At 40.7% G+C, this 21,398-nt stretch overlaps 2 protein-coding genes across 3 annotated transcripts; one reads left to right on the top strand and one right to left on the bottom strand.

Annotated features, from left to right (window-relative positions):
- The first annotated feature begins 26 nt into the window (after positions 1-26).
- LOC115141688 (tectonic-1) lies at positions 27-11,319 on the top strand. Of its 2 annotated transcripts, none has more exons than XM_029680798.2 (13): positions 27-445; positions 1,681-1,798; positions 1,881-2,014; positions 2,975-3,126; positions 3,326-3,428; positions 5,433-5,545; positions 5,784-5,954; positions 6,297-6,422; positions 6,596-6,681; positions 7,046-7,183; positions 7,371-7,524; positions 7,895-8,026; positions 10,837-11,319. In XM_029680798.2, exons 1-13 carry the CDS (start codon positions 121-123, stop codon positions 10,981-10,983), a joined length of 1,899 nt encoding a protein of 632 aa, XP_029536658.2. In that variant the 5' UTR covers positions 27-120; the 3' UTR covers positions 10,984-11,319. The 2 variants fall into 2 exon arrangements, with proteins under 2 accessions (XP_029536658.2, XP_029536648.2); XM_029680788.2 differs by having other exon boundaries at positions 6,593-6,681.
- On the bottom strand, positions 11,213-13,266 carry LOC115141693 (voltage-gated hydrogen channel 1-like). Its single transcript, XM_029680812.2, has 5 exons — positions 13,090-13,266; positions 12,771-12,875; positions 12,417-12,651; positions 12,083-12,195; positions 11,213-11,923 (listed from the first exon to the last, which is right to left on the bottom strand). The coding sequence occupies exons 1-5, from the start codon at positions 13,264-13,266 to the stop codon at positions 11,867-11,869; spliced, it is 687 nt and encodes a 228-aa protein (XP_029536672.1). The 3' UTR covers positions 11,213-11,866.
- Between the last annotated feature and the right edge of the window lie 8,132 nt (positions 13,267-21,398).

The following is a 21,398-nucleotide window of genomic DNA, read 5'->3' as shown; positions in this document are numbered from 1 at the left end:
TGTGAGCACATGTCCTCCTGGTGGCTGAAGACAGCACCAACAAACAATTCGGGTTGGAATACCCAGAATGCAACAGGGATCCCCTAAGCAACATAATGCTTCCAGAGATCAATATTAAAGATGGACGCTTTTGTTTGGGTGCTGATAACTTTATGTACATGGCCGTTTTTTGAGTTCAGTGTAGCACAAAACACGGACGACTTCAATTCTACTTTTGCACGCGCTAACGAATCTGTCATTGATTTGTTAGGTAGGCAGAATTTCACGGATTATGAGAATTCCACCGCTCTAGACGTTGAGATAGTTTCAACTGCATCGAATGTGGTTAGCACAAGAGATGGGACTGGTTTTAGTACACCGTCAACCACAGAGTCCACGCCACTGTCCATGTCTCCTCAAGTACCTCTGCCGCTATCCGGCTCCCTGCCTCCCTCTGTCACGGATGGTAAGGACGGTTGATTGTCTCTCAAAATGTAACATCTCCGCACCCTACTTTCTGTACTATGCAGCCCTACCAAGCAAAAGAGCAGTAACTGCTCTTTGAGTGAAACTGAGATAAATAACTTCAAAGGTTTTTTAAAATTGTCCAGACAAATTAATTGTAGGCAGATCATTTGAGATGTGGTTATCTTTTGTCTTACTATGAGGTTATTTTTTATTCACATGAAATTTGTCCCTAGACGGCAGTTACTGACTTATTGCTTACGTCTGAATACATTTCCATGACGATTGTCTTTAACACAAACTTGTGTTAATATATGTATTTGTATGTGGCTGTCAGTGTCATATAGTTTGATACTTGTCAACCGTAGACACAGCAGCACAAAGCTCAGTGAAGCCAAGGTAAAAGGCAGTAAGTAACTGACGTGTGTGATGGCAGTTAGTGCCTTTTCTCTTGGTTTCACCTGAACTTTTTGCAGTTACTGCAAACATGACCCCCCCATTTTCTCCAATACACAACACAATGGAGGCAGGATATTTGTCCACACGATAAAGCATGTATTTAATGTATTTAAAAAAAAAAAAAGTGAATAACACATTTTGGACAATGCACAGTTACTGCTCTTTCACTTGGTAGGGCAGTATGGCCTACATTACTTTAGACAGAATAACCCTTATCAGAGATATTTCAAGGAAATGTATTTGTTCTAAAGTATTTGAACAGGGCCATACATAAGGGTACATAGACATTGAATATAACATTTTCAGGCAATCTACATTGTGATGTGGTTTGTGCATAGTCCAATAAAGCCCAGAACATGGGTAAAAGGGTGGGTAGGCCTACACCCCGTTCTGTTATAGCAAGCCTAACATAAGGTGGATTCTTATCTATCTATTTATCTATCTGTACTATGGGTTACTATTATATTGTTGTGGTCCCTTAGATGTAGGGTGTATCCCAAATGGCACCCTATTCCTTTTACAGTCCACTACCCTATGGGCCCTGGTCAAAAGTAGTGCTCTATATTGGGAATGGGGTGCCATTTGGGATGCACATAGTCTTGGAAATCCCAGAACTGGGGCAACAGCACATTGGTTTCATTGTGGTAGGCAACTCGTCTGTCTAGTGAGACTAACACACGCATAAGGATCAGAGAATTAGCCTAGGTGTAACCCATTTGGTGAGCTCTGTCTAGGTTGCTGTGTCACTTCAGCTAAATTAGCATTCTTTATCCTCAGTTTCCAGAATTTGCCCGTGCGATCAATTAAAGGACCAGTGTGACCCCAACTGTTGCTGTGACCCAGATTGCAGACAGGAATTAGCTCTCTTCACCAGCTGTACAGTGAAAACAGTCCGGCAAGTCACTAGCACTTTTCTTTTCTGATGACTTGGGGTTTGACATGATCAGTGTAATAATTGATCTATGTGTTCTTTCCAGTGGTGAGCCGAAGCTTTGCGGTCAGGACGTGGTCACCTACACTATTAGTGAAACTATAGACGGCTATGCTCAGGTGCAGAGGTCGGTCCAGCAGGAGGTTAACCTAGACGTCTTCTGCATACAGTCAACTAACTGTAAGTTTAATAGGCCTTGATATAATATATTCTAGGCTGTGGCAAATACAGAGCCTCGCCTCACCCCCGCCTGCCCTTCCGGAAACCTTATTATTATTATTTTTTATTAAGCTAAGGATCCGGATCACATTAGTTTTGCTAACGTAGCTGCTGCTCACTCCCCCTCCCTTCATGTTTCTCTATTTACTCACCCTCTTTTGAACCCTGATGATGTCTGCATCATATTTCTGAACAGGTGAAACAAAAACCCTATGGCGATTTGAATGAACTTTCCAAAATATTTTATGAAGGCTACACCATTCTCTGTCTGTCTGTTGTAATGGATATTGCAGTCGCGCAAGCAGGACGCAGTTCTTACATTTTCAGCATTTTGTGTGATGATGAAGGCTAATCTTTATAGTTTCTGCCATATTGTAGTTCCTGAAAAAAAGAACACCACTTGACTGCCAGTCTGCCTCCTGCGCAGCTTAGCCAATGTTTGCAATGATGATTAAAAAAACAACATTCAATTGCTAATTAGACTGGCTGTCTGTGTCTTTCTGCATTCCACCTCTAGGTAGCCACACCTTCTAGGCAGCAAGTATGTTGACAGTTCAGTGGGCACTCGGCTACGTAAAAAAATAATATAATAATGCATATGCACAGAATTTGTAGTTTGGGCAAATTGGAATACTGAAGCTCCATATCTGTAGCCACTCTGTACAATCCATGACCTGATTCTTATGCTCCCTCCACTCTAGTTATTTAACGTCTTTGGTTTACTAGCAGTTTATTCATGTTAGTTGATCATTATCTGACCTAAGTAGGGACATACACACCTGTAATAACAAAGAACACACCTGTAATCACTCGAAGAATGTGAATGTGGGATTCTTGAATTTCAAACATCTAATAGCATAATTGATCTATGAGTCTATGATAAGGTGACAATTATCTATGTTCTGTACATCTGCGTTGAAGATGAGGCAGGACTGTCCCTCGCCGCTCCTGAGGTTCCTACCACAGGGAACTTTGATGGCCTCTACAAGCACTTTGTGCAGTTCTTGTTTGGTTCTGCCAATAATGGGGCCACAACGTCTACAGTGGAACCTCTAACTTCACCTGGATACCTGGTGAGACTCACTCAAACCCCACACTGTTGACCATGTCCATCAAGAAGAATCAACAGTGCTTTTGTTGTGAGATTGTTTTCTGGTGATAGTACAATATACTTAATAGTGCAATACCCTTGGGATCTACAATGAACAAAGTTTGACACTAGCTTCAGTTAGCGCCTTCACTCTCTTTCCAACTCTTTTTTCCCCCCTTCAGTACGGAGATGTCATAGAAACGGAGGAAGAAAGCAGAGGAAGGGGGTTCTTCCAGTTCCCGGCCCCCTCTGTTACAGCCCACTGCTCTGACCTGAACCCTGCAGGTACCAGAGACTGTTCAGCTCCATGTACATCCACACTGTCAGCATTGGCCCCCTCCCAATTAGGTTCCTAGTTTTTCAAAGATCTGAAGGTGCTGAAGCAGTACTGTGATGGCTCTACTTACATTTGAAGTTACATACACTTTACATACACTTATGTTGTAGTCATTAAAACTTGTTTTTCAACCACTCCACAAATTTCTTGTTAACAATCTATATTTTAAGACATCTACTTTGTGCACAACACAAGTAATTTTTTCAACAATTGTTTCCAGACAGATTATTTAACTTATAATTCACTGTATCACAATTCCAGTGGGTGAGAAGTTTACATACACTGAGTTGACTGTGCCTTTAAATAGCTTGGAAAATTCCAGAAAATTATGTCATGGTTCACCTCCAATTGACTCAAATGATGTCAATTAGCCTTCTAAAGAAGCTTCTAAAGCCTGTGGATGTATTTCAAGGCCTACCTTCAAACTCAGTGCCTCTTTGCTTGACAACATGGGAAAATCAAAAGAAATCAGCAAAGACCACAGAACAAAAATTGTAGACCTCCACAAGTCTGGTTCATCCTTGGGAGCAATTTCCAAATGCCTGAAGGTACCACGTTTATCTGTACAAACAATAGTACGCAAATATAAAGACCATGGGACCACGCAGCCGTCATACCAGTCAGGAAGGGGACGCGTTCTGTCTCCTAGAGATGAACGTACTTTGGTGCAAAAAGTGCACATCAATCCCAGAACAACAGCAAACGACCTTGTGAAGATGCGGGAGGAAACAGGTACAAAAGTATCTATATCCACAGTAAAACAAGTCCTATATCGACATAACCTGAAAGGCCACTCAGCAAGGAAGAAGCCACTGCTCCAAAACCGCCATAAACAAGCCAGACTACGGTTTGCAACTGCACATGGGGACAAAGATCGTACTTTTTGGAGAAATGTCCTCTGGTCCGATGAAAAAAAAATAGAAGTGTTTGGCCATAATGACCATCGTTATGTTTGGAGGAAAAAGGGGCATGCTTGCAAGCCGAAGAACACCATCCCATCCGTGAAGCACGGGTGTGGCAGCATCATGTTGTGGGGGTGCTTTGCTGCAGGAGGGACTGGTGCACTTCACAAAATAGATGGCATCATGAGGTGGGAAAATGATGTGGAATATTGAAGCAACATCTCAAGACATCAGTCAGGAAGTTAAAGCTTGGTCACAAATGGACAATGACACCAAGCATACTTCCAAAGTTGTGGCAAAATAGCTTAAGGGCAACAAAGTCAAGGTGTTGGAGTGGCCAACACAAAGCCCTGACCTCTATCCTATAGACAATTTGTGGGCAGAACTGAAAAGGCGTGTGTGAGCATAGAGGCCTACAAGCCTGACTCAGTTACACCAGCTCTGTCAGGAGGAATGGACTAAAATTCACCCAACTTATTGTGGGAAGGTTGTGGAGGGCTACCCGAAACGTTTGACCCAAGTTAAACAATTAAAAGGAAATGCTACCAAATACTAATTAAGTGTATGTAAACTTCTGACCCACAGGAAATGTGATGAAAGAAATAAAAGCTGAAATAAATAATTATTTCTACTATTATTCTGACATTTCACATTCTTAAAATAAAGTGGTAATCCTGACTGACCTAAAACAGGGATTTTTTACTAGGATTAAATGTCAGGAATTGTGAAAAATTTAGTTTAAATGTGTATGTAAGCTTCCGACTTCAAATGTATATACTAATACATTGAGCCATGGAGCTTTTCACATTGCTTTCACCTATTTAGTCCTTTTCGATCTGGGAAATATAAAAGGGCTAGGGACTAACATGGAACCAGACCAGGGCTGAGTGTTCTCAGTGTTTGTGTGGAAGAGGAGGATGTTTGAGGGGGAGGGGCCAGAGGCCAAAATCGAAGAGGGTCACAATGTAACCACATCACTTAAGTTTTGTCCTCATCCTTCACTTTAGCCTAAACCTCTCATCAAATTGTATTTGTGACATGCATTTTCAGCGTTCCTGAGGGAGCAGAGCAATAGATGCATGCGGAGCCTGGTCCTGGAGAGGGACTGTACCACCCTGCAGGCCCTGAACATGCACAGCTACACTGACCCCCGTCTCCTCTCTGTGAGTTGGTCTGGCCTTGATGTTCAGCTTTATGTTTTGGAAAGTGCTAAATGTATTTCTCTTAAAGTCACTGTCCAATGAAAATCTAAATGTTAATGTTCTGTCAACTCATACCCAAATAATGTTGTTGACTAGTCCTTTACTTGTAGTTGTGGCCAGCATAAATGAGAGAAAACCACTCTGTAAAACCCACCTCAAACTTGTATCTGAACAGACCAATTCCCTTTTTATTTTACAGAAGAAGAGTGAAGATGCGCGATTTGTTGCTGTGGAGGTGACCTCCATCGTCCTGCAATCTTTGGAGGGGACTCAGACCCAGCTGAATATCACTGGTGACTTGAGCCTGGACCCGCTACTGTTGAACTCTGTGGCCCCTGACTCCGCAGTGTGCATCAATGTGGTGCTCCAGGTGAAGTCTAAAGCCTCACAAAGCAAGCTACACAGGATGGCCGCTCTGCCTACTTGCATAAAAAAAGAACAAACGTGTGCAGCGAGGCAATTTGTAACCCCTCGCAAGTACGCAGGAATGCTATTTTTTATTGATAAATGTGACAGATACCCTGTCTCATGGCCAAGGGAGGTGGTAGGTGGGAATGAAGAGAACCCAAATTTGTGGAAAAATAGTACTTTATTTTATTGCCAATGCTTGATTGTAGGAAGCATGGCATGACTTGAAGACTTGTCCTAATCATAAGCATTCAGACTCATCACTAATGTCAAATTTTGACATTCTGTTTTCCTCTGCTGACAGGTTGGTTACACGGTCACATACAGTGAGGCTGGAGACATTGTGAATGTGAATGTGTCCTTGGTCCTTGGAGCCATTGACCGTAACATGGTCCCAATGGAGCAGGAGTTTCAAATTGAATTCGTCCAGGTGCCATATTTATATATATATTTTTTAGCATTTTGCATAGTTCTATGCCATAGAATATTTTAGCATTTTTCATCAACCCAGAAAAGTGGTTTACTCTTAATGTAAACGAAAGCCAAAATCACTATCACTTCAGTCAGTCATACCACTCTCCCCTTGATGTCTTCTGCTAGCAGAATGTTGACCAAGTGGCGCTCCACTCCAGTGGGAATCCTGGTTATGTTGTGGGGCTCCCTCTACTGGCTGGATCCAAAACAGCAGAATATCCTTTTTTGGAGTGGCCAGTGAGTTAGGTATAATTTCTCTTACATGGCATATTCTTCATGAGTTTTCACGTCATCAACAATCCATTTGTTGTGATCAAAGTGGCATGGGATCCCTTTGAAGAGCAGAAGCTTCAGCTTTCTATGAGCTGTTGATTCACTAGTTCCTTGGTTTTCTTGAAATAACTCCCTATTTTGCTGTTTTTTAAGAGATATGAACATGAATATGCACCCTATTACTGACTCAATATTGAAGAACCCATATTAAAACGTATATGAAACCTATAAGTTATATCTGAGTATTTCTAAAACTTGACGAGAGGTCAGACATAATGTATTTGTGTCCTTAACTGTCCTGCTCACTGGAATAGTTCACAGTGCTGATTCGAGGGGAGCTTTTACCCTCCTCCATGGCTCCAAACTGTCAAACTGTCTCAGAGGGCCCCATCACCGCTCCCCCGTCCTGTTCGGGGTCGACATGGTGTCAGGCTGCACGTTGAGGTGAGAGAGGAAGACTGCTCTGTTCTACAGGAACTAAAGCCCAATCCCAAACAAATCCCTTGCCACTTTTTCTTGACCCTTGTCCCTCACCCCCTAATGTGAATGTCTTTGGTTGTCTGTAAGTAACTAAGGCATAGGGGTGAAGGGTTGGTTAGGGAAATACTGTATTTCTCTTATCTCTCTCTAGGTTGGATGAGACTGCCAACTGCTCAGTGGTATCAGAAGTGGTTCTAGGAGTATTGAGGGGGCAAAGCTTCCCCCAGTATGTGGCCTCTTTTGGGAATTCCCCATATCAGAACCCAATGGACTGGGTGCCGATAAGGAACCAAACCAAACCTACGGTGAGAAGCTTTGGGCAAAGTATTTTCATTGCATGTTAGTGGAAGAAAATATTATTTGAATGTTGTGATGTAGATGTTCCTGTCATACCATATATTAAGGATGCAGAGACAGCCATTACATTACAACCATTAAAACATACTGCAATGATGACACAAAACAGTAGACGAAATTGAAGACATTTGGATTGAATCTTGAAAGTTTGGAGAGAATGGATGGTTGATTAAAGGACTTCCACCACCAACAGACATAGTTGGTTATGAGAAGTGCTTTTTCCTGTTTCTCAACAACCACAATTGTGTAAACAACAATGACTCCATATTGATGGTTGGTAACAGCCCTTATATGTTTCTATTCTCTTGGACTAAGCAGGAAGCTCAGAGTTGCAGTATTCCCCTGTCCCTTCACCTGGAAGTGCAATGGACCCAATATGGATCCCTGGTGAACCCGCAGGCTCAGATTGTCAGTGTCGTTGAAGTGATTCACACCAACACCAGCAACCTGGTAAACCTTGAGTCATCTTAAACATTATGGGACTTGGGACAGTTTCCCAGATTAGGCCAACTGCTATACTAAAAAGTATGCTCAATGGAGAATCTCCATGAAAGTGCTTTTTTGTCCAGGACTAGGCTTAGTTTTCTTTAACTGCTTGGGTACTATTTTCACAAGTATGTGGTACATTTTCACAACTCTTAGTACAAAACTCCAAACTGCTCCCACTTGTAAAGCAGTCAGTCTTTCATTCAAAACTTATCATTGTGCATTAATTTGGATTGTAAAAAATCTCTCACCACACAACCATTGATTCAAATATACACTACCATTCAAAAGTTTGTGGTCACTTAGAAATGTCCTTGTTTTTGAAAGAAAAGCACATTTTTTGTCCATTAAAATAACATCAAATTGATCAGAAATACAGTGTAGACGTTGTTGTAACTTACTATTGTAGCTGGAAACGGTTGATTGTTAATATCTATTCATAGATATATATGCGTAAAGAGGCCCATTGTCAGCAACCATCACTCCTGTGTTCCAATGGCACGTTGTGTTAGCTAACCCAAGTTTATTATTTTAAAAGGCTAATTGATCATTAGAAAATGATTTTGCAATTATGTTAGCACAGATGAAAACTGTTGTTCTGATTTAAAGAAGCAATAAAATTGGCCTTCTTTAGACTAGTTGAGTATCTGGAGCATCAGCATTTGTGGGTTCGATTACAGGCTCAAAATATCCAGAAACAAAGTACTTTTTTCTGAAACTTGTCAGTCTATTCTTGTTCTGAAAAATGAAGGCTATTCCAATGCGAGAAATTGCCAAGAAACTGAAGATCTCGTACAACATTTGTGAAATATAATGATAACATTGGTTCAATCACTGATATCTTTTCAATTTAGTCATTTTAACTACCAGTTAATCCAATAGCAAACAATACAAGATGCGTGTTTCAAGTCACCCTTAGAAGTGTTGAAAGTGATATACTACAGTATTGAAAATTACAGAAAATCTATCATTACCATAATACCTATCCAATTTGCAATCAAAGGTGTGACCAATGAAGACATCCTCCACAATCATTCATGCCAAAAAAACATAGGTGTACTGTCTGTAATCAAATTTAAGAAATTAATGAAACAAATTAAATGAATGAAAATAAAACAATGTTTTATAACTCATTCTCATCAAGCCTGTCTTGATCATTTGGCAATAAATTCTCATCCACATGACAGTGAATGTCATCATTGTTTATGCACCGCGGGAAAAACCTTTTGCCATGGCGAATCCAAACTTGAAATTGGTCTGCATTGATTTTGTCGCATGCCTCATTCATGGCGAGAAGGAGGGAGGCACGCGTATGAGGACAAGTACATTAGAGTGTCTAGCTTGAGAAACAGACGGCTCACAAGTCCTCAACTGGCAGCTTCATTAAATAGTACCCGCAAAACAGCAGTTTCAAAATCAACAGTGAAGAGAAGACTCTGGCTGGCCTTCTAGGCAGAGTTGCAAAGAAAAAGCCATATCTCAGACTGGCCAATAAAAAGAAAAGATTAAGATGGGCAAAAGAACACAGACACTGGACAGAGGAAGATTGGAAAAAAGTGTTATGGACAGACGGATCTAAGTTTGAGGTGTTCGAATAACAACGAACATTCGTGAGACGCAGAAAAAATGAAAAGAAGCTGGAGGAGTGCTTGACACCATCTGTCAAGCATGGTGGAGGCAATGTGATGGTCTGGGGTTGCTTTGGTGGTGGTAAAGTGGGAGATTTGTACAGGGTAAAAGGGATCTTGAAGAAGGAATGCTATCACTCCATCTTGAAACGCCATGCCATACCCTGTGGACTGCGCTTAATTTTATGCCAATTACCTCCTACAACAGGACAAAGACCCAAAGCACAGCTCCAAACTATGGAAGAACTATTTAGGGAAGAAGCAGTCAGCTGGTATTCTGTCTATAATGGAGTGGCCAGCACAGTCACGGGATCTCAACCCTATTGAGCTGTTGTGGGAGCAGCTTGACCGTATAGTACGTAAGAAGTGCCCCATTACCTCAACAAATTGACAACTAGAATGCCAAAGGTCTGCAAGGCTGTAATGGCTGCAAATGGAGGATTATTTGACGAAAGCAAAGATTGAAGGACACAATTATTATCTCAATTAAAAATAATTATTTATAACCTTGTCAATGTCTTGACTATATTTCCTATTCATTTTGCAACTAATTTCATGTATGCTTTCAGGGAAAACAAGGACATTTCTAAGTGACCCCAAACTTTTGAACGGTAGTGTATATTACTCAAATAACTTGTAAAATAATCTTGCAGCAGTGTAAAGTATAACAAGCATACACATTCAGAAAATATTGAGACACGGATTTGACGCAACCAATGTAATATTGATTGAATAGTGCTCTTTTTATAGAAGCATTTGTCACAAAGTGCTTAACAAAAATGTAACTTTATCAGCTTGTATTTGTATAACAGCAACCAGAGCACTCATCGTGGCTACACTGATAAGTGTCTCACTTACTAAGTCGCTCTGGAGAATAGTGTCTGTTAAAGGACCAAAATGTAAATCTAATACTTGTAGTCCACTTACCAAGATCATTATATGCCCTGTAAAGGAACAACAGACTTTCCTTAGAAATGGTAGGCTACTGTTAGATTCTCTTGATTCAACAGTAACTTAATTTATGCATCTTAAACATATTGCGAAGTGATGGAACAATAGAGTTCCTCTTCCAGACCTCTGGTCAATGTTATGACAGCTTTATTTAACACCCTACTTATGTTTTATTGCCATTTTTCTTTTCCTCAGGCGTTACTCTCTGGAGGCAGTCGTGTCATGTCTGTCACCAGCTCTGTGACCTTCGTACCTGTGTCTGCAGCCGCCCGGCCTGGCTTCAAGGCCTCGCCCACTATCGACGCCAAGCTGCCTTACGACTTCTTCTTCCCTTTTGTTTGAACGACTGACAGACAGAAGAGTGGGCAGGTGTTGCACACACAAACACACACACACACAAGAAACCACAACTATGTTTTAATATCCTCACCAGCTTACCACTTAGAATGCATGGCCAAATACATTGCTTCATTCTTAATGATATGCTAGTGTGGATATTGATGTTGCCTCTTTAGAATCACCTGGTCTACTGACCAAAATGTAGAGAATTAAAAACCCTGATGTTCTCTGATGGCATTCAGCTGCTGTTAGCAACCACCTTTTATTTATTTGTACATACTGTAGTTTAGATCAAATGAGAGAGTATAAAAAAAATCAATAAAGCAACATTTAATAATACTTTCACAGTGATTCATACTTGTATTGTCTTTGCATAGCAAGCAATGGATATTCAGAAAACAGCAAGATGCAACAAATTGATTACAGGATCTAAAGTACAAAATTTTAGCTGAATAAAGGCATAGCACATATAAAAATATCAAGTAAGACGTATGCTCATTGCAATGTGAAATACTGGCATATGATATCAATGAAGTCTGATCAGCTTTTATAATCTGCTTAAATATGCAGATAATGGTTGGAAGGTTGACCTAATCATGTGGAATCTATCTAGCCTGAGTGCCAGTCTTTGTGCTATATTACCAACTCATTGTCATTCATTGTCATGCCAAATGTTTGGTTTGACAATGACAGCAATTGAGTTGGCAAGAGTACAAACAGATTTAGTATCTATCTGGGCAGTGTAAGCTCCTGTCATGGTGGAATTACTGACACAAATGGTGTATGGATGGTCCACACCTTTCAGAATATGCCCTTGTTTATTGATCAATTCCAATAAAACTTTAGAAGTGGATAATGAAAATGGCATCTTGTTCCTCTTCCTGCATCAGTACGCAATGTCATGCTGTCGCAGGAGAGCCCGTAGTTTACTGTTCTCTTGTTCCTAAAGAGGTGAAGAGATTGAAGGGTGTGTTGAAAAAGGGTCTATTGACAGACTATAAGACACTCTGTATAAGAGTGTACTAAATTACCAAAATGTAAATGTCTTCAAACTTGTCTTGGGCGGGTAGGGGTTTGGGTTCCCGGGGGCTGGCCAACTCACCGTCTTGCCGCTGCGCTCTTGTAGCTCGCTAACTCGCTGGACCAGTTGATCGTTGCTCTCCTTCAGCTTGTGAAGTTTGCGATCGGCCCTTGACTTCACAGACACCAGGATACCTGAGTGGTGGGAGAAAACATGACATGTTGGACACAAACCCATTTTACAACATTGGTGACCTAGCTACCTGTGTGACAAAGGTTGTGTTCATTAGGGCATGCATTGGATAAAGCTTTAAAATGTGTGTTTATTGGACATGTCCAGGGAGTCCCTCCCTGTTTCAGTCCATTTTCTTCCCTTTGATGCCTAATGAACATGAACAAAGTGAGAAATCTCTCACCGTTGATTATCCTCGCCACCCTCCAGAGCCTGAGGAGGATCAGGAGGCCCATAGAGGCATCAAAAGCCTCTTCGCTGGCTGTATACACAACATCCAGGATGAAGGACACAATCACTACCAGCCCGTCAAACACCTCAAACTTGTGGTGGAAGAACTCCAGCTGGTAAGCAAAGAGCTTCCCAGCCAGCTCCACCATGAAGAAGGTGAGAAGAGCCAGACTCAGGTAGTGGAACACCTGGTGAAGAGGGAAAGGACAGAAGAGTTGTAGGAAGTTTGGGGTCACAGATTTTTTGGAGCTGTGTAGTGTTGTTGTCCCCAGGACCGACTTTGGGAAACACTGCTCTCTAGACTCACCTGAGGGGCAATGTGTCCATGCTCCAAATCAATGATTGATAGGTCGATCAGTAGCTCGACCAGCACAAAGATGGCATCCAGGATGACCAGGCACACCACAACTATCTAAACCAGGGGCAAACACTCATCAGACAAGACCAATCTTCTGACAAGCATATGTGAGAATTTACTGTCTCATATTTGCGGCCTAGACTGAAAAACACACACACATACGTATGTTCCACATCCACAGTTGACATTTGATTTGAGCAAAGGTAACAATTACTAGCTGTGTTGGATTGATAGTATGAGCATTGCCTACTCCACTCATATTCCATACCTGGAATTTGTTGGAGCTGTAGAGCATCTTCAGGGAGTCTCTGAAGGAGAGTTCCCCCTGGGGCATCTGTCCTGTGGCTGGTCCCAGCTCCTCACTAGCTTCATGTAGCTCCTCATCCTGCCACTGGGCTGTGTGGTCGTCACCCACTGTGGTGAAATGCCTCAGGTACTTGGACATGGTGATGCAGGGGGGTGTGGTGGCCCACCAAAAAGAGACAGTTTTCCTGCAAGGGCATGTGGAAATTAGAGGTTAAAAGTTTAACTGAATGTAATTTAAAAACCTCTGAAAGTCTTTGGGGGGAGGGCTTCTGTGGTGGAGGTGTCTCCCTGTTGCAACTTGTAATTAAACTGGATTGATTTTGGTTGACTTTATCAATGACTGATCTCCTTTTTGTTCACCTGGAATTACTATTACAATATGGATGTACTGTATTCAAACATAATTCTCTCTCTACTAAGCTAACATATGGAATTGTTTTAAGATCATCATGATCATTTTGAATTTAAGACCCATTTAGGTATAAAATAAATGGCAAAACGGACAGTCCAAAAATAATACATTATAAGGTTAAGTGTCAACTATATCTAGGAAAAATAAGAAAGCTCAGGAAATATTTAAGTTTTTTGGGCACATATTTAACCCCTTTTTTCTGTTGGCACAAAACTACCTCCCATAAAAAATGTTTACCGGTGACTGATAACCTTCAGACGAGCCCTGTGACACTTGTGGGGTTCATAGAACAAAACGGAGATCACCATCATGTTCGTGGGATCCTCATCTTTCCATAGTGTGGTCATATTAGATGGCCAAACCTCATGGTTTGATAAACAAGGCGACATAGGCGGATACGGAGGATTGCCAATGAAAAAACATATCTAGCTTAAACTGATGGATTTTGGTGGGAATTGTCTTTATTATGGTACTTAGATTGAGGCACAGGTGTGTCAATAGACTTAAGGATGTTTATGCTAAAATTTTCAAATGTCACAAGTTTGTCTGAGGTGCAATAACACAATAGAACTATATTGTTTACTGTTTATCCAAAACTTTCCACTCATTTCCTAACATGAGCATTGTTAGTATAACCAATTTACTAGCATTAACATAAGGTTAATATTTTTACCAGCTGTATTTCTACAAACACACATTGAGTAGTCTCTGAAATAAATATTTTATAAACCATCATATTGTCATATACACAGAATAGTCAACCTATTGTAACTTACCTGCCTTCTTAAGTCTATGAACGACTGCTCAACACTCAGGATGAATTGCCACTTATGTGTTTCCCAGCTGTGTTTTGCACAATATTGGTATACTTCTCCTTTTAAACATTGCAGAACCATGCAAGTTGTTAACAAACCAAACCCTCTTTCTCAAGATGCAAGTTAACTGTGTGGGCATCCCATGTTAAATTTCCCCCCAAAATCTAGACCAATATGGTTTATCATTACAATAGATATTTTATTGTTTTATAAAAAATAATGAACATCTTCTGTCTTGCAATTGCCAAGTGCTTGATATAATTGATTTCGTAGCCAATAAGCTTTAATAACTTTAGTGGTCATGGACAACAAATTATTTTAACAATAACGTGTGTAAAATACACTGAACAAAAATATAAAGGCAACTTGTTAACTGTTGGTCCCATGCTTCATGAGCTGAAATAAAATATTTGTTTACATCCCTGTTAGAGAGCATTTCTCCTTTGCCAAGATAATCCATCCACCTGACAGGTGTGGCATATCAAGAAGCTGATTCAACAGCATGTTTATTACACAGCTGCACCTTGTGCCGGAGACTATAAAAGGCCAATCTAAAATGTGCAGTTTTTTATTTCACCTTTATTTAACCAGGTAGGCTAGTTGAGAGCAAGTTCTCATTTACAACTGTGACCTGGCCAAGATAAAGCAAAGCAGTGTGACACAGACAACAACACAGAGTTACACATGGAATAAACAATAAACAAGCCAATAACACAAACAAGTCAATAACACAGTAGGGGAAAAAAGAAAGTCTATATACAGTGTGTGCAAAAGGCATGAGGAGGTAGGTAATAAATAGGCCATAGGAGCGAATAATTACAATTTAGCAGATTAACACTGGCGTGATAAATGAGCAGATGATGATGTGCAAGAAGAGATAGTGGTGTGCAAAAGAGCAGAAAAGTAAATAAAAACAGTATGGGGATGAGGTAGGTAGATTGGGTGGGTGGGCTATTTACAGATGGACTATGTACAGCTGCAGCGATCGGTTAGCTGCTCAGATAGGTGATGTTTAAAGTTGGCGAGTGAAATAAAAATCTATATGAAAATACAAGTTGTCACACAACACAATGCTGCAGATGTCTCAAGTTGAGGGAGCATGCAATTGGCATGCTGACTGCAGGAATGTCCACCAGAGCTATTGCCATAAGCTGCCTCCAACGTCGTTTTAGAGAATTTGGCAGTACGTCCAACCGGCCTCTCAATCTCAGACCCCATATATTGCATCATGTGGGCGAGCGGTTTGCTGATGTCAACGTTGTGAACAGACTGCCCCATGGTGGTGATGGAGTTATGGTATGGGCAGGCGTAAGCTACGGACAACGATCACATTTGCATTTTATCGATAGCAATTTGAATGCACAGATATACCGTGACGAGATCCTGAGGCCCATTATCGTGCCATTCATCCGCCTCCGTCACCTCATGTTTTAGCACGATAATGCACGGCCCCATGTAGCAAGGATCTGTACAAAATTCCTGGAAGCGGAAAATGTGGTCTGCATACTCATTAGACATGTCACCAATTGAGCATGTTTGGGATGCTTTGGAGCGACGACGTGTTCTAGTTCCCGCCAATATCAAGCAACTTCTCACAGACATTGAAGAGGGGTGGGACAACATTCCACAGGCCAGAATCAACAGCCTGATCAACTCTATGTGAAGGAGATGTGTCGAGTTGCATTAGGCAAATGGTTGTCACACCAGCTACTGACTGGTTTTCTGATCCATGCCCCTTCCTTTTTAAGGTATCTGTGACCAGCAGATGCATATCTGTATTGCCAGTTATGTGAATCCATAGATTATGGCCTAATTTATTTATTTCAATTGACATTTCCTTCTATGAACTGTCCCTCAGTAAAGTCTTTGAAATTGCTACATGTTGCATTTATATTTTTGTTCAGTATAGTAGTTTCTTGAGTGTACTTTAAAAAAGGCTGAGATTTACTTCAAAGTGCATTCATCCTATTGCTTACAGCCTTACACCAATCAAGTTATTTCACATTTTCACAAGTGTCTAGTGAGCAGTGTTGGGGAAGCTACTCTGAAACTATAGTTTACCAAGCTACCAATTACTTTACACTGGAATAAGTTATACTACGCTAAAGCTACCCACAAGAAAATTATAGTTTACTTATCTAAAGTTACTTTGAAATGGTAGTTCACAACATCCAAACTACTTAGGATAATTTTTCACTATCTAAATTTGAAATATCATAGACTGCAAATTGCAGGTCAGGTCAGTCTGGAGTTAGAAGTTAACAGAATGTGTAATTTAGTCTATTTAACACAAAACATATGCTTCAATTGAGAATTAGGCAGGTCTGATGCCAAAAAAAGAAAGAAATTCTTGCCAACCTAAAAAGAAAGTAGTGTGTAGTTCCAGTAGCTACCCCGTTTCATGGCAAAAAAAGTAATGAACTACTGAAGACACTACCAAGATTTGAATTTAGTTCAACTACCACCAACCTACTGCAAAATGGAGTTACATTTCTAGTGTAATTCACTTCTCCCCAACACTACCGGGGAGGAGTGGGTATGGTTTTTTCTGGACAGGCTCAGGGCCTTATTATACTGGCCCAATAAGCACATGTCCTAGAGATATCCCTTGTTGGGACAGTGATTAGGGCATTCGTCATTGGTGCTGGTGGCCTCGGTTCCGGACCCGCTAGGGGAATCACTGTACTCTCACATATTGTACTTAGCAAAATATGTTGTCATTAATTGGCGACAGTTACAACACACCTATCTGATCAAATTCAAATGACTTTCCCATTGAAATATGGGAACCTGTAGGATTTCCCCTTGAGCACAAATTATGACCACATTTCCACTACCTAATATGTTATCAGTATTTATTTATTCTATATAGCTAAGCATCTTAAAGGGAACTATCGTCTTTTTAAAATCTACACCACATATACAATGTAGAACAAACGTGTCATTGACAAACTAATTAGATGAGTGTGTCATAACTGTTACAAAATAATGATATTAACAAATATTGCTAAGAATGTAAGAATAGGGCGACTAACCTTGCGGGTCTCGAACCCAGAACACCAGCACCATTGTTGAACGCCCTAACGACAGTCCTATTAAGGGATATTTCTAGGGCATATGCTTATTGGGCCAGTATAGTTAGACCCTGTCCAGAAGAATCCCTAACCAAGGGATGAGAAACTCCAGTACTCGGGCAGTGGCGTCATTAGTCCTTGGCTTCAGCCCCAGATGTTTTTGGTCCAGCCCTGAACCTTTTGATGTTTTTTATTTAACATTTTTAAATACATTAATACATTTCAGTCTGATGTGAGTTTCCATAACCACACCTCACTTTCGCTATGTAGTATTTAAAACAAATGTTTTAGGGACACATTTTTATGACAAAAATGAACAATATAATATAATGCGCTAGGCTGTACCGGGCACTGCAAGAAGCCCCTGGAGATGTGGAGCCTGCTGTGATTGGTCGAGATTTCACTACGCAGTCGACCGCTCACATCCCTTTGACCCCACCCCTACAGCACCGGTTAGACGTCAATATCATCACTCAACAAAATGCCTGTCACTCAGTCAGAATCTGCAGCATTGCATAAAGCAAATATGGATATTCAGAACTTCTTCCGAAAGAGGCAAAAAAAGCAAGCAGTTTGAGCAAGAGGAGGCAGCAGTCAATGAGGTGGAGAGGGCAGAACATACAGAAAGTCAAAGTGCAGCAGAGTTAGCCACAGGTTTGTGAAGGGTTGCTAGTCTCCCTCAGCATAAGGGTTGGCTAATGCTAATGAGCTAGCATTAGTGTTCAGCATCCTTAAGCTATTGGGTGTCAGTCAGAGTTATTTAAAAATACAACTTGATATTCTTACCCTGTTTAAAATGGGCAATGTTGAGGTGGTAGAACTGACAAAATAAAATGAATCAACAAGGTCTTATAACCTATTCCATTTTACAGGTAAACATGTTTGTTTGTCTCATGCTTGACTTTGTAAAAAAAAAATTAAAAAATAACTGGTCATTAAATCTGTGAAATTATTTCATTTAGTTTTTTGTATCATTCTTTCTATTCACTTAGCTACTTGTTCTATTGTTGTTACATTGTCGAGAGGTTAACCTGCAATTAAGCATTTCATTGCACTGTGTACTCATGTATACAGTGGGGCAAAAAAGTATTTAGTCAGCCACCAATTGTGCAAGTTCTCCCACTTAAAAGGATGAGAGAGGCCTGTAATTTTCATCATAGGTACACTTCAACTATGACAGACAAAATGAGGGGGGAAAATCCAGAAAATCACATTGTAGGATTTTTTATGGATTTATTTGCAAATTATGATGGAAAATAAGTATTTGGTTACCTACAAAAAAAGCAAGATTTCTGGCTCTCACAGACCTGTAACTCCTTCTTTAAGAGGCTCCTCTGTCCTCCACTCTGGATAAGAGCGTCTGCTAAATGACTTAAATGTAAATGTAAATGTAAATGTTACCTGTATTAATGGCACCTGTTTGAACTTGTTATCAGTATAAAAGACACCTGTCCACAACCTCAAACAGTCACACTCCAAACTCCACTATGGCCAAGACCAAAGAGCTGTCAAAAGACACCAGAAACAAAAGTGTCGACCTGCACCAGGCTGGGAAGACTGAATCTACAATAGGTAAGCAGCTTGGTTTGAAGAAATTAACTGTGGGAGCAATTATTAGGAAATGGAAGACATACAAGACCACTGATAATCTCCCTTGATCTGGGGCTCCACGCAAGATCTCACCCCGTGGGGTCAAAATTATCACAAGAACGGTGAGCAAAAATCCCAGAACCACACGGGGGGACCTAGTGAATGACCTGCAGAGAGCTGGGACCAAAGTAAAAAAGCCTACCATCAGTAACACACTACACCGCCAGAGACTCAAATCCTGCAGTGCCAGACGTGTCCCCCTGCTTAAGCCAGTACATGTCCAGGCCCGTCTGAAGTTTGCTAGAGAGCATTTGGATGATCCAGAAGAAGATTGGGAGAATGTCAAATGGTCAAATGAAACCAAAATAGAACTTTTTGGTAAAAACTCAAATCGTCGTGTTTGGAGGACAAAGAATGATGAGTTGCATCCAAAGAACACCATACCTACTGTGAAGCATGGGGGTGGGAACATCATGCTTTGGGGCTGTTTTTCTGCAAAGGGACCAGGACGACTGATCCGTGTAAAGGAAAGAATGAATGGGGCCATGTATCGTGAGATTTTGAGTGAAAACCTCCTTCCATCAGCAAGGGCATTGAAGATGAAACGTGGCTGGGTCTTTCAGCATGACAATGATCCCAAACACACTGTCCGGGCAATGAAGGAGTGGCTTCGTAAGAAGCATTTCAAGGTCCTGGAGTGGCCTAGCCAGTCTCCAGATCTCAACCCCATAGAAAATCTTTGGAGGGAGTTGAAAGTCCGTGTTGAATGGGCCAAAATACCAGCAACAGTGTGTGAAAACCTTGTGAAGACTTACAGAAATCCTACAATGTGATTTTCTGGATTTTTTCCCCTAATTTTGTCTGTCATAGTTGAATTGTACCTATGATGAAAATTACAGGCCTCATCTTTTTAAGTGGGAGAACTTGCACAATTGGTGGCTGACTAAATACTTTTTTGCCCCACTGTATATGACAAATAAACAAACTTTATATTAGAAGGGAAGGGGGAGGGCAGCCAGAAAGAGAGTGGAAAAGATGGCCAGCTTTGTGGTTAGATTGTATGTAATTTGTAAGTCGCTCTGGATAAGAGCGTCTGCTAAATGACTTAAATGTAAAAATGTATGTGAACTAAACGTTGAAAATACAGGTAACTGCCAAAATAAAGGAAACACCAACATAGTGTCTAAATAGGGTATTGGGTCACTTGCCGCCAGAACAGCTTCAAAGCGCCTTGACATAGATTCTACAAGTGTCTGGAACTCTATTGTAGGGACATGGCACCATTCTTTCATGAGAAATTCCGTAATTTGGTTGTTGACGGTGGTGGAAAATACTGTCTCAGGTGCCACTCCAGAATCTCCCTTAAGTGTTCAATTGGGTGGAGATATGGTGACTGAAACACGCACACCCTTTAAACCCCCTATGCTCCTTTGAGACCCCTCTTTCAAAATCTCTGCACTTACTTATAGCCATGGTAGCCAAAATAATGGGCACCTGGGCATTTTTATGCATGACCCTTAGCATGATGGGATGTTAATTGCTTAATTAACTCAGAAACCACACCTGTGTGGAAGCACCTCTTTTAATATACTTTGTATCCCTCATCTACTCAAGTGTTTCCATTATTGTCAGTTACCTGTACATAGGCCCTTAAATTGTGTCCTCAAATGTTATGTAATCTAAAAATCACACATTAGCTGGTAGAACTGACAAAATGAAATTAATTAGAAGCTAGGTTTCCATCCCATGTGGAAAAATCCCAAATTGTTTGCATAGTCAACTTACACACACAGCTCTGACACACACATTTATCCCACCAAACATGCCACCAGGGGTCTTTTTATAGTCCTCACATCCAGAACAAATTCAAGAAAAGGTACTGTATTATATAGAGCCCTTATTGCATGGAACTTCCTTCCATCTCATATTGCTCGAATAATCAGCAACCCTGGTTTCAAAAAACAGATAAAGCAACAGCTCGCGGCACAACGCCTCTCTCCTATTTGATCTAGATCGTTTGTGTGTATGTATTGATATGTAGGCTACGTGTGCCTTTTTAAAAATGTATGTAGTTCTGTCCTTGAGCTGTTCTTGTCTAATGATGTTCTGTATTACGTGTCATGTTTTATGTGGACCCCAGGAAGAGTATCTGCTGCTTTTGCAACAGCTAATGGGGATCCTAATAAAATAGCAAAATACCATTGGCAACAGATTTTCATGCAAATATTCTAAAATCAGCATAAAAACAATATGCACATTTTCCCAGCAGAGGTGTTTCCATCAAATTGACTTGTTGTGGATAAAATGCTGTGGGTGATGATATAGTGCACATTAAAATCATTTGCGGTTAAATTTCCACGTTCAGAATAGCAAAAATACA

This window comes from Oncorhynchus nerka, linkage group LG2 (assembly GCF_034236695.1).
Source record: "Oncorhynchus nerka isolate Pitt River linkage group LG2, Oner_Uvic_2.0, whole genome shotgun sequence".
NCBI classification, from domain to species: domain Eukaryota; kingdom Metazoa; phylum Chordata; class Actinopteri; order Salmoniformes; family Salmonidae; genus Oncorhynchus; species Oncorhynchus nerka.
Note: the sequence above shows the minus strand (reverse complement) of the source record. Positions and strands in the feature narration are given on the sequence as shown.

Excerpts from the sequence above, each read along its gene's own strand:
- LOC115141688 (XM_029680788.2), top strand. The coding sequence starts at position 121 with ATGGACGCTTTTGTTTGGGTGCTGATAACTTTATGTACATGGCCGTTT. Across the intron at positions 5,955-6,296 it reads GCATCAATGTGGTGCTCCAG|GTTGGTTACACGGTCACATA; the intron begins GTGAAGTCTAAA and ends CTCTGCTGACAG. Across the intron at positions 7,525-7,894 it reads GGAACCAAACCAAACCTACG|GAAGCTCAGAGTTGCAGTAT; the intron begins GTGAGAAGCTTT and ends TGGACTAAGCAG.
- LOC115141693 (XM_029680812.2), bottom strand. The coding sequence starts at position 13,266 with ATGTCCAAGTACCTGAGGCATTTCACCACAGTGGGTGACGACCACACA. Across the intron at positions 12,876-13,089 it reads ACAGCTCCAACAAATTCCAG|ATAGTTGTGGTGTGCCTGGT; the intron begins GTATGGAATATG and ends CCCCTGGTTTAG. Across the intron at positions 12,196-12,416 it reads GGTGGCGAGGATAATCAACG|GTATCCTGGTGTCTGTGAAG; the intron begins GTGAGAGATTTC and ends CCCACCACTCAG.